Source organism: Anolis sagrei, chromosome 2 (assembly GCF_037176765.1).
Source record: "Anolis sagrei isolate rAnoSag1 chromosome 2, rAnoSag1.mat, whole genome shotgun sequence".
NCBI lineage: Eukaryota > Metazoa > Chordata > Lepidosauria > Squamata > Dactyloidae > Anolis > Anolis sagrei.
The window spans coordinates 14338474-14355481 of NC_090022.1; the positions used below are offsets into that span (position 1 = coordinate 14338474).

Sequence of the window (17008 nt, forward strand, 5' to 3'; positions counted from 1 at the left end):
CAGTGGTCCATGCAGTCATGCTGGCCACATGACCTTGGAGGTGTCTAGGGAAAACTACATGAAACGCTGTTTACCTTCCTGCCGAGGCAGTACCTATTGATCTACTCACATGTGCTTGTTTATGAACTGCTAGGTTGGCCGGAGCTGGGGCTAGCAGTGGGAGATCACCCCATCCCATGGATTCGAACCGCTGACCTTCTGGTCAGCAAGTTCAGCAGCTCAACGGCTTAACCCGCTGTGCCACTGCAGGGACTCAACAAGATATTGAGTCTCCTCATCTGCTTTGTTCATTGAGACCTTTGGAACACAGGAACCTCTGTGGTGCTCAGATTTGGAACAAAATCCAGATGCTGGTTTTTTTTCCCTTTCCTTTCCTCCTTCCTTCCCGAGGATGCAAAGGAGAACCGGATGGATGCCCTGGAAACCGAAGAAGATGGGGAGGAGGAGAGTAGCAGCGAAGAGTTAATCATCGAAGATGCCGAAGAAGAGGAATGTCCAAACAGTGATAAGGTACAGATGAAGTTTTGACAGTTTATAGGGAAGAAATTTCTTCTTCTTCCTTTTGGATTCCAGATTCAAAGGATTTCATGGCCGGAATCACTGGGTTGTTGTAGGTTTTTTTGGGCTATATGGCCATGTTCTAGAAGCATTTTCTCCTGACGTTTCGCCTGCATCTATGGCAAGCATCCTCTGAGGATGCTTGCCATAGATGCAGGCGAAACATCAGGAGAAAATGCCTCTAGAACATGGCCATATAGCCCGAAAAACCTACAACAACTCAAACTATGGCCTGTTGGTTTGTGTATCATACATTTCCCATCTTAAGCCATAAACCAAGATTAATAATAATAATAACAACATAATAATAACACTTTGTGTATATTAAACCCTTCTCCCCGGGAGGACTCCAAGCAGATTACAGTGTAAACAGATACAAGCAAACATTCAGTGCCTCATTGCAATACATTTTTGTGTATGTCAGGAGCGACTTGAGAAACTGCAAGTCACTTCTGGTGTGAGAGAATTGGCCGTCTGCAAGGATGTTGCCCAGGGGACGGTTGGAATTTTTTTTATGTTTTATCACCCTTGCGGGAGGCTTCTTTCATGTCCTCGCATGAGAAGCTGGAGCTGTCAGAGGGAGCTCATCTGCACTCTCCCCGGATTCGGCTGATAGAGGGAGCTCGAACCTGCAACCTGTCAGTCTTCAGTCCTGCCAGCACAAGGGTTTAACCCACTGCGCCACCAGGGACTCCTGCTACAATACAATGAAACACACAAGCACAAACAAAGGCAAAGGCTTCTCCTTTCATTTCCGACTTTGGAGGCAGTGCTCACCTCTGGCTCAGGGGGAGGTGCTGTTCTCCATTTCCAAGCCAAGGAGCGTGTGTTGTCACCTTCTGGTTGTGTGACTGGCAAACTTTGCTTGGAGCATCTTATGCCTTTCCCACCAAAGCAGTCCCTATTTATCTATTCACATTTCCATGTTTTCAAGCTGCTAGGTTGGCAGGAGCTAAGCCTAACAATGGGAGCTCACCCTGTCCCACAGATTCGAACTGCCAACCTTCAGGTCAGCAGTTCAATAGCACAAGGATTTAACCCATAACACCACTGCGGCCCTTGAGATAAGCAGTGACCTCCTTGATCAAATGTGTACTTAATATGGCATCGGCGGTATCTGGGAGGGCTTTTGCACAACTGAGACTTGTGCGCCAACTACGATCGTACCTCGCAAAGGCGGATCTGGCCGGAGTGGTCCATGCCTTGGTCACCTCCAGATTGGATTACTGCAATGCGCTCTACGTCGGGCTGCCCTTGAAGACGGCTCGGAAGCTCCAACTGGTCCAACGATCAGCAGCCAGGATGATAACTGGGGCCCCTTACAGAGAGAGGTCAACCCTCCTGTTTAAGGAACTCCACTGGCTGCCGTTTATATTCCGAGCCCAATTTAAGGTGCAGGTGCTTACCTACAAAGCCCTGAACGGTTTGGGACCACCCTACCTGCGTGACCGCATTTCCATCTACGAACCCACGCGTTCACTTCGGTCATCTGGAGAGGCCCTGCTCGTGATCCCACTGGCGTCGCAAGCACGCTTGGTGGGGACGCGGGACAGGGCCTTTTCCGTGGTGGCCCCCCAGCTCTGGAACACCCTCCCCAAAGACCTTAGACAGGCCCCTTCATTGGCTGTGTTCAGAAAGAACTTAAAAACCTGGCTTTTCCGATGCGCCTTCCCAGATTAGGAAATCCCCACTACCAAGTCCCATAAGCACTTTACCAGAACCAATGATTGTTGCACACCGCACATCGCACTTGCCCTGGAAGCCCTTTATACACCTCCTGTCACATCAGCACTTTTAATTCTTGTACCCACCTTTTGGCCCGGCCCAGTTTTATTGTGTTTTAGTGTATTGTGCCTGTTGTTTACTTTGCTTTATTTTGTTTTTAACTGTTTGATTTGCTTGATTGTATTGTTATGTTGTGTTGTTGAGGCCTCGGCCTGTGTAAGCCGCATCGAATCCTTTGGGAGATGCTAGCGGGGTACAAATAAAGTTTAATAATAATAATAATAATAATAATAATAATAATAAAATGTAAGTTTTAGATGTGTTTGTTAATGTCAGTTGATGGGAGGCTTGTGCTAGGGGAGGAGCCAACTGCCTCTGCAAAAAGGAATGTCAGTTTTAAAAGGATCAGTTGGTGGCTGAATGAACCAGAGGATAGTTGATCCTCATTATGTGGTTAGACATAACTCTGGAAAAAGGCCTTCCTTGACTCCACAGTCTTGAGCAATTACAGGCCAATCTCCAACCTCCCTTTTTTGGCCAAGGTGCTGGAGCGGTTGGTCGCCTCTCAGCTCCAGGGATTTCTAGATGACATTGATAGACCAGTCATAGTCTGGCTCTAGGCCTGGTCATGTTGGTCCCCTTGGTGATGACTTCCATAGGGAACTGGATAGGCGGAGTGTGACCTTGTTGGTTCTCTTGGACATCTCAGTGGCTTTGGTATACTTCTGGGACAACTCTCCGAGATGGGTCTTGGGGGCATGGCTCTGTCGTGGCTCCGGTCCTTCCTGGAGGGTCGCTCCCAGATGGTGAAGCTGGGAGAGGCCTGCTCAGTCCCCTGGCCTTTGACCTGTGGGGTCCCGCAAGGTTCCATTCTGTCCTCCATACTTTTTAACATCTACATGAAAGCGCTGGGAGAGGTCATCTGAAGTTTTGGAGTTGGGTACCATCTCTTACGGGCGCTTTAAATTCATCCTCGCTAAGTGGTACTTATTTATCTACTCACATTGCTGTTTTTGAAACTGTTAGGTAGGCAGAAGCTGGGCTAAAGGCCAGGAGCTCACCTTGATTTGAGCTTCAAAGTATCAACCTTTTGGTTGACAAGATTTAATTCCTGACTGTGAGAGCTGTTCAGCAGTGGAACTCTCTGCCCCGGAGTGTGGTGGAGGCTCCTTCTTTGGAAGCTTTTAAACAGAGGCTGGATGGCCATCTGTCAGGGGCGATAGTGCAATATTCCTGCTTCTTGGCAGGGGGTTGGACTGGATGGCCCATGAGGTCTCTTCCAACTCTTTGATTCTATGATTCTATGGTGATTAACCTTTGGGGTACTGACATACATACATACTTTAACTTTGACAGACCTTCCTTGAGTTACAAACATTTGACTTACAAATAACTCATAGTTATGAATGGAGGCGAGACAACAGAGTGAGAAATCCACCCCTCGGAAGGGAAATTCACTCTTCAAAGAGTTATTATCATGGGGGAAAGGGTCCCCACTGAAGCTTTGTCTCCAATCCTTGTTTCCACAACAAACCACGTTTTTCAAAATACAATTATCACAAGAACAAAAAGGGAGGTGAAATCTTTCAAACGGGCACAGACAGCAAAGGAAATTCCATGGTTTGTGTGTGTGTGGATAGATAGATAGATAGATAGATAGATAGATAGATAGATAGATAGATAGACAGACAGACAGACACGGATATGGATACAAATACAAATATAAATATAAATATAGATGGGAGCCCCTGGTGGCGCAGTGGGTTAAACCTCTGAGCTGTTGAGCTTGTTGACCAAAAGGTCGCAGGTTCGAATCCGGGGAGCGGGATGAGCTTCCTCTGTCAGCCCCAGCTTCTGCCAACCTAGCAGTTCAAAAACATGCAAATGTGAGTAGATTAATAGGTACTGCTCCGGCGGGAAGATAATGGCGCTCCATGCAGTCATGCCAGCCACATGACCTTGGAGGTGTCTATGGACAATGCCGGCTCTTTGGCTTAGAAATGGAGATGAGCACCACACCACAGAGACGGACACGATTGGTCTTAATGTCAGGGGGCAACCTTAACCTTTTACCTATAGGTATAGATATATGGCTAAAATTACACTTAAAAATGTATGTGTTCCGATTTACATACAAATTCAACTTGAGAACAAACCTACATCTTGTCCATATCTTGGGGACTGCCTGTATATAGGTTTTTTAAAATAAAATGAAGGGAAGAGTGAGAAGTAAACATTTATTTTCCCTTGAAGGCGTCAATTGATACAGAAGTGACAGGAGACCAGGGAAGGATGGCAGACGAAGAGGAGGGAGAAAACAGTGGAGAGGAGATCGTGGTATGTTTCCAAGCTGCGTTTGGTCTGGACCTCCTGCCAACTCAAAATAGCCAAGCAGCAGTGATGTGGCAATTTCACATCAGTCCATGCATCATGTCCAATACTTGAAAAGATGTATACCTGTCTCATTTTATATCTATTGCTTAATATTTTTAAAGAGTCAATGTAAATGTAAATGTAAATGTTTGGTGAGCATTGACCTTGAGTTTTGGAGTTGTAGTTCACTTACACCCAGAGAGCACTGTGGACTCAAACAATGTTGGATCTGGACCAAACTTGGCAAGAATACTCGATATTATTTACTATTTATTTAATTAACAGCTTTTATATTCCGCCCTTCTCATCCGGACTCAGGGCGGATCACAGTGTACACATATATGGCAAACATTCAATGCCAATTTTGACATACAAACATATACAGACATAGACAGAGGCCATTTAACTTTTTCTGGCCGCCCGGGGAGCTGTCGCTTTTATCGCCCATCTGCGACGCTGATGAAGCACTTCCGCATTCCCCGCATGCTTCCCCGCTGGAATGCTTTGCTGGAGTCTTCTTTATGGCCTCATAAATCAGTTAATTTAGCCTCCACACACTTTAAGGTGGTACCTAATTTTCCTACTTGACAGATGCAACTGTCTTTTGAGTTGCAAAGGTCGACAACAGGCTACACACAATTGGTTGGAAACCCACTCCAATCTGGGCTGGCTTCGAACTCATGACCTTTTGGTCAGAGTGATCTTAATGCAGCTGACACTCAGACAGCTGCGCCACAATGTGAACCCTGGTGGAAAATAAACCTTGACATTTGGGAGTGTGGCTGGGATTTATAGTTCACCTACAATATAAAGAGCATTCTGAATGCTACCGATGATAGAATTGGGCCATACTTCCCACACAGAACCCCCTGCCTTGAAGGGAATTGCTGGCGGGAGCCTCCCTCCAGCCTCACATGCTCTCCCTCGCTCACACATGTACACCACGCTGCCATGCGCCGAGCACACCTACTCTCCCCGCTGCTTGTGATCCCTGAAACAGGCCTTCCCTTTGTTGAGAAGCCAGTCAATCACAGTGGAGAAGGGCTTTTGGTAGAAGGAAGAGAAGGGCAGGCGGAGAGATCTTCAGCCTTCTCTGCCAAAGGGATTCCTAAGACCATCAGAAATACATGTTTTCTGATGGTCTTTGGTGACCCCTCTGAAACCCCCTGGCCATCCTGCCAGTGCTCCCAACCCCCAGGTAAAGAAACACTGATGTATTGAAACATCTTGTGGCAATGAATCCCGTTGATCCAATTCTGTGAAATTCTAGGCAATATTATACTTTCTACCTGTTCCTTCCCATGCTGCTTTGCCTTCTGGTTTTATTAGACTTTAGTTTTCTAAAAAGAACCAACAAGATTTTTCTCCTGTGCACCTCACATTTTATGTCCTTCCCTCCCTTCTCTTTCCTATAGGAAGCTGGAAGCATTGAGAGCAGGTAAGACGTAGCCTGGTTCCATGGACCCTTTATTGCATATCTGTGCAGTTGATCTTCCTTCAGCATCATGAGGTTTTTCTTCCTTCACTCCCCTAGAGTAGTGGTAGGTGTTTTTTCTTAAAACATTTCCCTCCAGGGTTGTTGTAAGTTTTTTCGGGCTATATAGCCATGTTCTAGAGGCATTCTCTCCTGACGTTTCGCCTGCATCTATGGCAAGCATCCTCAGAGGTAGTGAGGTCTGTTGGAACTAGGAAAATGGGTTTATATATCTGTGGAAAGACCAGGGTGGGACAAGTAATAATAATAATAATAATAACACTTTATTTGCACCGAGTCTCCCCAAGGGACTCGGTGCGGCTTACATGAGGCCGAGCCTGAAACACAACAATACAAGCAATAATAACAACAATACAAGCAATTAAAAAAACATAGACCATAAAATATACAACAACAACACAACAACAACACAAGAACTCTTGTCTGCTGGAGCTAGGTGTGAATGTTTCAACTTACCCCCTTGTTTTTTTAATACTGATAGCCAGATTTTGTTCATTTTCATGATTTCCTCCTTTCTGTTGCAATTGTCCACCTGCTTGTGGATTTCAGTGGCTTCTCTGTGTAGTCTGACATGGTGGTTGTTTGTGTGGTCCAGCATTTCTGTGTTCTCAAATAATATGCTGTGTCCAGGTTGGTTCATCAGGTGCTCTGCTATGGCTGACTTCTCTGGGCACACCCAACACAGAAATGCTGGACCACTCTAACAACCACCATGTCAGGCTACACAGAGAAGCCACTGAAATCCACAAACATATGGACAATTTCAACAGAAAGGAGGAAACCATGAAAATGAACAAAATCTGGCTACTAGTATTTAAAAATACTCTTAAAATTTAAACAGTAAAATAGCAGAGGGAAAACAATCAGGGACATCTAATCACCTCTCAACAAAAGATTGCCCCAGGCACTGCCAGGCCATCAAATGCTAATCAAGGTGGTCAGTTAGAATCATAGAATCAAAAAGTTGGAAGAGACCTCATGGGCCATCCAGTCCAACCCCCTGCCAAGAAGCAGGGATATTGCACTCAAATCACCCCTGACAGATGGCCATCCAGCCTCTGTTTAAAAGCTTCCAAAGAAGGAGCCTCCATCACACTCCGGGACAGCGAGTTCCATTGCTGAACGGCTCTCACAGTCAGGAAGTTCTTCCTCATGTTCAGATGGAATCTCCTCTCTTGTAGTTGTAGTTGAAACATTCACACCTAGCTCCAGCAGACAAGAGTTCTTTGTCCCACCCTGGTCTTTCCACAGATATATAAACCCATTTTCCTAGTTCCAACAGACCTCACTACCTCTGAGGATGCTTGCCATAGATGCAGGCGAAACATCAGGGGAGAATGCCTCTAGAACATGGCCATATAGCCCGAAAAAACCTACAACAACCCAGTAATTTCGGCCATGAAAGCCTTCGACAATACATTTCCCTCCAGCTTCACTTGTAAGGGGAAAGAAGGTGGACAATGAAGCAGCAATGCCACAGGCAACCATTTGTTTGTTTTAGCATCTTCCTAGGAATATGATCCAAGGAGCTGCTCCATCAGAAGGAGGGATCAGGCCTATGGTCACCCCAGTTTGGCCCATGGAGTTCCCTAGATAGCTTTCTCTTCCAAATACGACTGCTGCCCGACTAAACGACAACTCCCATGATTTCATCCAATTGAGCCAGAGCATAAAATTATATTGAATTGCATTGTAGATGCACCCTTAGTCAGTGAATCTTCCCAGTGTTTTAGTCTGAACCTTAAAAGACCGACCCAAATGTGGCCTCACTTCTTTCTTTCTTCGTTTCCCTCCCCAGGGAAGAGGAAGAATCTCCATCTCAGAGATTAGAGGAAATAAGGCAACGCTATGGAGATTTTTGCCAGAACAGCAATGCTTTCCAGGAGATGATGCTGAGACTCAAAGGTGATTCCCTTTCCGCCAGATGGGGTGGATAGAGCTGTTATATTCGCACATTATGCTAAACCGTGTTAACCGTGTTACAGTTGGAAGAGACCCCAAGGGCCATCCAGTCCAACCCCTTTCTTCCATGCAGAATCAATCAAAGCACCCCTGACAAATGGCCATTCAGTCTCTGCTTAAAAACTTCCAGAGGAGGAGACTCAAACACTTGACTTGCACCTGAACTTAGGGTTGTAGTCAAAGGGGCGGGGGGGAGTTAGGGTTCAACCCCCACCCCCAATTTTTCAGGTTAAAAAACACTGGTTTATTCATGAATTTTAACTAGTTAACCAAATCCCCATGCTAAGTCTATGAGAAGCAAAAATTGAATGAATCCTTCCAGAACTGCAAGCAATTTATTCACACTGTCATTATTGGCAGCAATAGCCAATATTTATTTATTTACTATATTTCTATACCATCCCTCTCAGCCCGCAGGCGACTCAGGGCAGTTTACAGTTGGTACCAAGACCATAAAAAACAATATCAATACAATAAAACCATCAAATAATAAAACCATAACAATATCAGTAAAAACATAAATATTAGAGCAGTGGTTCTCAACCTTCCTAATGCCACGGCCCCTTAATATAGTTCCTCATGTTGTGATGACCCTAACCATAACCCTAACATTATGAATCGCCATGTAAATAACGATTTGCAGGATGTATTTTCATCCACTGGAGCAAATCTGGCACAAATACCCGGTATGCCCAAATTTGAATACTGGTGGGGTTGGCGGGGGGATTGATTTTGTCATTTGGGAGTTGTAGTTGCTGGGATTTACAGTTAATCTGCAAAGAAAGAGCATTCTGAACCCCACCAACAATGGAATTGAACCAAAGTTGGCACACAGAACTCCCATGCTCTCTGGATGTAGGCAAACTACAACTCACAAACTCAAGGTCAATGCCCACCAAACCCTTCCAGTATTTTCTGTTGGGCACACAGAACTCCCATGACCAACAGAAAATACTGGAAGGGTTTGGTGGGCATTGACCTTGAGTTTGTGAGTTGTAGTTCGCCTACATCCAGAGAGCACAGTGGACTCAAACAATGATGGATCTGGACCAAACTTGGCATGGATACTCAATATGCCCAAATGTGTACACTGATGGGGTTTGGAGAAAATAGACTTTGACATTTGGGAGTTGTACTTGCTGGGATTTATAGTTCACCTACAATCAAGGAGTATTCTAAACCCCAACAATGAATTGGGCCAAACTTCCCACACAGAATCCCCATGACCAACAGAAAATACTGTGTTTTCTGATGGTCTTTGGAGACCCCTCTGACACCCCTTCGCGACCCCCCCCAGGGGTCCCGACCCCCAGGTTGAGAAACACTGCATTAGAGTCTCCTATTAAGAACATTGTCCAATCACATAATCCGACCATTCCATTTTCCTATGTCTGTTACATTGTGTTTGGGAATGCCTGCTCAAAGAGCCAAGTCTTGACTCTCTTTTGAAACATTAGCAGGGAGGGGCCCGATCTAATATCCTTAGGGAGGGCGTTCCATAGCCGAGGGGCCAACATTGAGAAGCCCGTGTCTCTCATCCCCGTGTGACGAAGGTGAGACCAAGAGCAGGGCCTCCCCAGACGATCTTAAAGTCCTGGAGGGTTCATAAGGGGAGATGCAAGAAGAGCTACTGATACAGTGAAAGCAGCCAAGTTGGCCCACCCATAACTGGGTGGGTCCTTGTCAAATGTCCCCACCCTGTCAATTGATGGGGACAATGGACAGGGGTGGAGCTGCAGGCTCTTTAAGGCTGTTCCATCCCCTGCTGTACTCTTTGCTTCAACGTGAGGTAGGAGGCAGGTTCCTAATGGGAAATTAGGCCTTTTCTTCCTTGCTCCCTCCTCTTTTCCAGGTAGTAGGGTTCCCATTGCTATGCCTTTGCTCCAGGGAGACACCCTACAATTTGGGAAGTTTCTGCCCTAGGCATTTATTGGCAGATATTTTCTAAAAGAGCATAAGGGCTGGGCTGTAGGTTTGGGTGGCTGCACTAAGCAGAGTTCCCTCCCGGGTTGCCTCAAGGAAGGCACATCCTGTCGCAGAGGAGGTTTGCCCTCCCTCTCCACTTTAGAATAAACTCTGAATAAGTTGTTGAGTTGAGTATAAGCCGAAGGAGGCTTTTTCAGCCTTAAAAAGGGGCTGAAAAACTTTGCTTATACTTGGGTATATACAGTATGTATTTTATCTGTGTTGTGCCCTGTCTCAAGTCATAAGGAAAGAAAGATAATAAAGAAAAATTAGTTGTAGTTGTAATAATAATAATCTATATAAATAAAAATGCAACGTTCGTTTGTGGGATTAACAGAACTCAAAAACCACTGGATGATTTGACACCAAATTTGGACACAAGACACCTAACAACCCAATGTATGTCCTTTACTCAAAAAAATGATTTTGTTATTTGGGAGTTGTAGTTGCTGGGATTTATAGTTCACCTACAATCAAAGAGCATTCTGAACCCCACCAACGATGGAATTGAACCCAACTTGGCACACAGTTCTCCCATGACCAACAGAAAATATGGGAAGGGTTTGGTGGGCAGTGTCCTTTGGTTTTGGAGTTATAGTTCACTTACATCCAGAGAGAATTGTGGACTCAAACAATGATGGATCTGGACCAAACTCTACACAAATACTCAATATGCCCAAATGTGAACACTGGTGGAGTTTTGGGGAAAAAAGAGAACATGGCCATATATAATCTGGAAAACCTACAACAAGCCAGAATCTTGACATTTGGGAGCTGTAGTTGCTGGGATTTATAGTTCACCTACAATCACAGAGCATTCTGAACCCCACCAACGATAGAATTGGGCCAAACCTCCCACACAGAACCCCCATGTGGGCCACAGCAATGCGTGCTAGTAGTAGTAGTAGTAGTAGTAGTAATAATAATAATAATAATAATAATAATAATCTTTATTTATATCCCGCCACCATCTCCCCAAAGGGACCCAGGGAGGCTAACATGAGGCCAAGCCCAAAGATACAATGCAGCAAAATAAAATAAAGAATGCAGACAACAAAAAATTACATCAGAATAAAATACGTACAGTAGCAAAATAAAATAAGCAAAGCAAATTAACACAATATAAAATCAAATAGAATGTGCAGGCCAAATGGACAAGGTAAAATGAATGGATGAAATAGCAATAGAAATATGTAATTAAGGGATGCCCAAAAAGGATAAACACTGGGGTAGGCTTTCAGTTTAGGACGGGGGAAAGTGCATCATAGGGGCAACACTATAGACGGAGCAAACAGAAATGGGATAAATGGTCACTCTCCATTAGGCATGTCTTGGAGGTCCATTTGACACCCCCCCCCCCCCAGTTGATCTGAGTGATGTCCACACCTTGCCTAGTTTGACTCTTGACTGTCACCAGCCGTGATTTTGATTTTTTAAAATTATTTTTGACTTTTGCAGCTGGCTGGCTAGGCCAGAACGAGGGCTCGTCTTTGCTGGCAGGTTCGGAGCGACTGCAGCTGAACAGGATGATGTGGGGTGGAGACGAAGTCAACTTCTGCCCCGATGAAGGCCAAGCCGGGGCATCTGTGGGCGGCTCACTGGAGAGCCGAGGTTCGATCTCCATTCCATTTGGTGGAGGCTTCTTCGACTTCAGTGAATTTGCGGTCCAGCAGAGCTTCCTCCAGGGGAAGGGTCCGGATCTCTCGAAGGCATTCGGGATGAGTCCGTCACTATTGGGAGTCCCGCCGCCAGTGGTGGAGAAGCCGTACAAATGCAACGAGTGCGGCAAGAGCTTCGGGAAGCGGTCGACCCTGAACACGCACGGGCGGACCCACACGGGGGAGAAGCCCTTCAAGTGCTCCCACTGCGACAAGCGCTTCAGCCAGAGCTCCCACCTCCAGCTCCACGAGCGGACCCACACGGGGGAGAAGCCCTACAAGTGCCTGCTGTGCGAGAAGAGCTACAACCAGCGCTCAAGCCTCATCATCCATGAGCGGAGCCACACGGGGGAGAAGCCCTACACTTGCCTGGAGTGTGGCAAGAGCTTCAGCCAGAAGGCCACCTTAGTCCTCCACGAGAAGAGCCACCGGGGAGAGAAACCCTACAAGTGCCTGGAGTGCGGCAAGGGCTTCAGCCTGAGCGCCGACCTCATCCGCCACCAGAGCATCCACACAGGGGAGAAGCCCTACACCTGCTCCGAGTGTGGGAAGAGCTTCAGCCAGAACTCCCACCTCATGGCCCACATCCGGACCCACACGGGCGAGAAGCCTCACAAGTGCATAGAGTGCGGTAAGGGCTTCAACTGGAGCTCGGAGCTCATCGCCCATGAGCGGACCCACACGGGCGAGAAGCCCTACCAGTGCCTCTACTGCGAGAAGAGCTTCAGCGTCCGGTCGAGCCTCAGCAAGCACGAGCGGACCCACACGGGCGAGAAGCCCTACATCTGCCTCCAGTGTGGCAAGGGCTTCATCCAGCGCTCCAGCTTGGTAGCCCACGAGCGGTCCCACACGGGCGAGAGGCCCTATATGTGCCTGGGCTGCGGGAAGTGTTTCCGGGAGAGCTCCCAGCTCATCGCCCACGAGCGCACCCACACCACCGAGAAGCCCTACCTCTGCCCCGAATGCGGGAGCTGCTTCAAGGCCAAGGCGGCCCTCATCCGGCACCAGCGCAGCCACCTGGGCCTGAACTCCTTTATATGTGCCGACTGCGGGAAGATCTTCTCCTCCAGTGCAGAGCATCCAGAGAAGTGCCCTGAATGTGTCAATCTGATCTTGATGTCGGACCTCTCCCGGGTCTCCGAAGAGGCCTGCCCACCAAGAGCAGAGGAAGGAGCAGCCACAGAAGAAAGCGCTCATGTGAAGATGTGAATGACCTCTTCTTTCCTTCAGCAGTCCCCACATCATGACATGAAAAATTGGTGTATAAAAGGACTACGACATGGTTGTTTTCATAAATAAAAGGAGGCTAAATTGGGCTTAAAGACCTCTTCCAAAGAGTTTCTGACTAAAGGTGCATCTACACCAGGCCTGAGCAATTTTTGGCCCTCCAGGTGTTTTGGACTTCAACTCCCACAATTCCTAACAGCCGGTAGGCTGTTAGGAATTGTGGGAGTTGGAGTCCAAAACACCTGGAGGGCCAAAAATTGCCCATGCTTGATCTACAATGTCGAATTAATACAGTTTACCTCTACCTTAACTGCAATGGTTCTGGGTGTAACTGCAATCCTGAGATTTGAAGCACTTGTTACCAGAGAAGCTTGTAAAAGTACAACTCCCATAATTCCATATCATTGAACCATGGCAGTTAAAGTGGTGTCAAGCAGCATTAATTTGACCATATTTTATTTATTCATCGTATCAGAAGCGAACCAGAGTACAGCTATCATGTATTTATCATGTATCATGTACTTGACATTATACTAAATGTCTTTAGACCAGTAGTGCCTGTGGTGTTGCTCTAAGAAGGTCCTCCATTGTGCATGTTCCAGGGCTCAAGCTGCATTGTAATAAGTGGTCTGTGGTTTGCTCTTCTCCACACTCGCATGACGCGGACTCAGCTTGGTGGCCCCATTTCTGAAGGTTGGCTCTGCATCTCGTGGTGCCAGAGCGCAGTCTGTTCAGCGCCTTCCAAGTCGCACAGTTTTCTGTGTGCCCAGGAGGAAGTCTCTTATTTGGTATCAGCCATTGGTTGAGGTTCTGGGTTTGAGCCTGCCACTTTTGGACTCTCGCTTGCTGAGGTGTTCCAGCGAGAGTCTCTGTAGATCTTAGAAAACTATTTCTTGATGCATCTCATGGTATTGGATTCAGTGATTCAGTGCCTTCTAGGTCGCCCAGCTTTCTGTGTACCCATAAGGGAGTCTCTCAGTCAGTATCAGCCATGGCCTGATATTTTATTTATTATTTATTTATTTCGAGCACCCTCTGGGGGGCGGACTCAGGGCGGCTTCCAGTCGGCAGCAATTCAATGCCGCATAATAAAATACCAACCACCAATAATTGTAATAGTTAAAAACATTAAAACAATATACTTACAATCTACTAAACTATTACCAGTCTGGTGGCCATTATCTAGCCAAATTCTGTGATTGAGTACTCCATTTAACTTATCCATAATCCATTTCCAAGCCATTGTCAACATTGTCATTTCCGCCAAATTACCCGAAGGCCTGGTCCCACATCCACATTTTTACCTTCTTTCTAAAGGTGAAGAGGGATGACGATGACCTGATTTCCCTGCAGAGTGAATTCCACAGGCCACCACCGAGAAGGCCCTGTCCCTTATCCCCGCCAAGCATGTTTCAGACAGGCAGGGCCAAGAGCAAGACATCTCCAGAGGTTATTATTATTATTATTAAACTTTATTTGTACCCCGCTAGCATCTCCCAAAGAACTCGATGCGGCTTACAAAGGCCAAGGCCTCAAGCCAACAACAGCATAACAAAACACTCAAAGCAAAATGAAAAACATAAAGCAATAACAACAGAACATTCCGGGTCTTAGCCTGCCACTTTTGGATTCTTGCTTGCTGAGGTTTATTTATCGTGTCGGTAGCAACCAGACAATTGTATTACATTTTTAACAATTTTTTAACAAACAGACAAAACAGAGTTGCAAGCTTGGTAGTTGATTAAATGTCCTTTGACCAGTATCTGGCCACTTGGAGTGCCTCTGGTGTTGCCGCAAGAAGGTCCTCCATTGTGCATGTGGCAAGGCTCAGGTTGCATTGCAGCAGTTGGTCAGTGGTTTGCTCTTCTCCATATTCACATGTCGAGGATTCCACTTTGTAGCTCCATTTCTTAAGATTGGCTCTGCATCTCGTGGTGCCAGAGCGCAGTCTGTTCAGCGCCTTCCAAGTTGCCCAGTCTTCTGTGTGCCCAGGAGGGAGTCTTTCATTTGGTATCAGCCATTGATTGAGGTTCTGGGTTTGAGCCTGCCACTTTTGGACTCTCGCTTGCTGAGGAGTTCCAGCGAGTGTCTCTGTAGATGATAGAAAACTATTTCTTGATTTAAGGCATTGGCATGCTGGCTGGTATCTGGACAGAGGATGAGTCGGAGATGTCACTGCCTTGGTCCTTTCATTGCTGGCTGCTACTTTCCGACAGATGTCAGGTGATGCAATACCAGCTAAACAGTATAATTTCTCCAGTGGTGAATGCCCAGTGTGGAATTTGACAGTGTAGATCAGACATGGGCAAACTTGGACCCTCCAGGCCCAACTCACACAATTCCTACCAGCCTCAGGCCCCTTCCTTTTCCCCCTCAGCCGCTTAAGCGGCTGAGGGGGAAAAGGAAGGGACCTGAGGCTGTTAGGAATTCTGGGAGTTGAAGTCTTAAGTTCGCTCATGCCCTGTGTAGATGCACCCCAGGCAAAGCAAAAAGTGGTACAGCACCCCTCCCCATCTGTGTTGGTTGCCAGTTTCCTTCGTTGCCTTATTTTATTCCCCATATTTCTTGCACAGATGTACTGTTCCTATATATCCTGTATTCATTTATTTAAATTGTATTCATTAAATTTTTTGGAAAGTGGAAATAGCTGTGAAAGAGTGAGGATTTTCCTTAGCCACAAGCCACTATTTTCTCCTTCGACTTCCGTGAAGCTTAGAAAAGTCCTAAAATGCCCATTTTCTACCTGGAAAAGAGGTTGTTAGAGGAAAGGGATATCTACAAAGAGTAGTGGAGATCCTCAATTGGGTCTACTACAAGTATGAGTTTTCCTCCTTTGCCTGCTAAGAGGAAAAGATGAGTAAGGTTAGGGCAGTGGTTCTCAACCTGTGGGTCCCCAGGTGTTTTGTCCTACAACTCCCAGAAATCCAAACCAATTTACCAGCTGTTAGGATTCCATCTGAACCTGAGGAAGAACTTCCTGACTGTGAGAGCCATTCAGCAGTGGAACTCTCTGCCCCGGAGTGTAGTGGAGGCTCCTTCTTTGGAAGCTTCTAAACAGAGGCTGGATGGCCATCTGTCAGGGGTGGTTTGAATGCAATGTTCCTGCTTCTTGGCAGGGGGTTGGACTGGATGGCCCATGAGGTCTCTTCCAGCTCCTTGATTCTATGATTTCTGGGAGTTGAAGGCCAAAACTGTCATGACCTTCTTTCCTGGTTTTGTGTGAATCTAGGAAATTAGGCCATGCCTTAGATCTGGCCTGTGTATATTTGAAACAAGGGTGAGGGTTGCCATGGAAATGGGAGCAATGAAGGGGAGGGTCAGCGTGAAGGAGAGGAGGCGTGAGGGAAATCAACTGTCAGTTGGAATTTTGTTGCGTTCCCAAATGCATGCTTTTGAATTAAGGCCTTCCAACTTTGTTTGTGAGGTAATCATTTCGCCAGAAAGCTACAGATCTGGACGAAAACATCTGGGGACCCACAGATTGAGAACCACTGGGTTAGGAGCTTGTTGACACCGCTGGGAGGGGATCTTTCGGCCCAGTTAGCCTTTGTTCCAGACTATAAAGTTTGGCAAAGTTTTTCCAAATGACTTAGAATCATAGAATCAAAGAGTTGGAAGAGACCTCATGGGCCATCCAGTCCAACCCCCTGCCAAGAAGCAGGAATGTTGCATTCAAATCACCCCTGACAGATGGCCATCCAGCCTCTGTTTAAAAGCTTCCAAAGAAGGAGCCTCCACCACACTCCAAGGCAGAGAGTTCCACTGCTGACTTCTGTCCCTTGAAGATGTTCAGACCAACAAACGTTAATCAGTGGTAAACACACAGAAACACATTTGAAGATACTTTCTCTGATCAGTTCTCCGAGTGACCGACCGACCATGTCTACAACTCCACTGATGCTTTCGCATATTTAGGCACATATAACTCTCATGACCAACAGAAAATACTGGAAGGGTTTGGTGGGCATTGACCTTGAGTTTGGGAGCTGTAGTTCACCTACATCCTACAGAGCATTGTGAACTCAAACAATGATGTATCTCGACC

At 46.5% G+C, this 17008-nt stretch overlaps 1 protein-coding gene across 1 annotated transcript in view; it reads left to right on the top strand.

The window, feature by feature from the left end:
• The window catches only part of LOC132765882 (zinc finger protein 300-like), a 42526-nt gene extending 26919 nt beyond the window's left edge, over positions 1-15607 (top strand). Inside the window, exons 7-11 of the mRNA XM_060760146.2 lie at positions 391-510; positions 4537-4620; positions 6072-6094; positions 7950-8056; positions 11537-15607. Coding sequence (XP_060616129.2) covers positions 391-510; positions 4537-4620; positions 6072-6094; positions 7950-8056; positions 11537-12945 — 1743 coding nt within the window. The 3' untranslated portion in view covers positions 12946-15607. The remainder of the gene's footprint in view (positions 1-390; positions 511-4536; positions 4621-6071; positions 6095-7949; positions 8057-11536) is intronic.
• The last annotated feature ends 1401 nt before the right edge of the window (positions 15608-17008 follow it).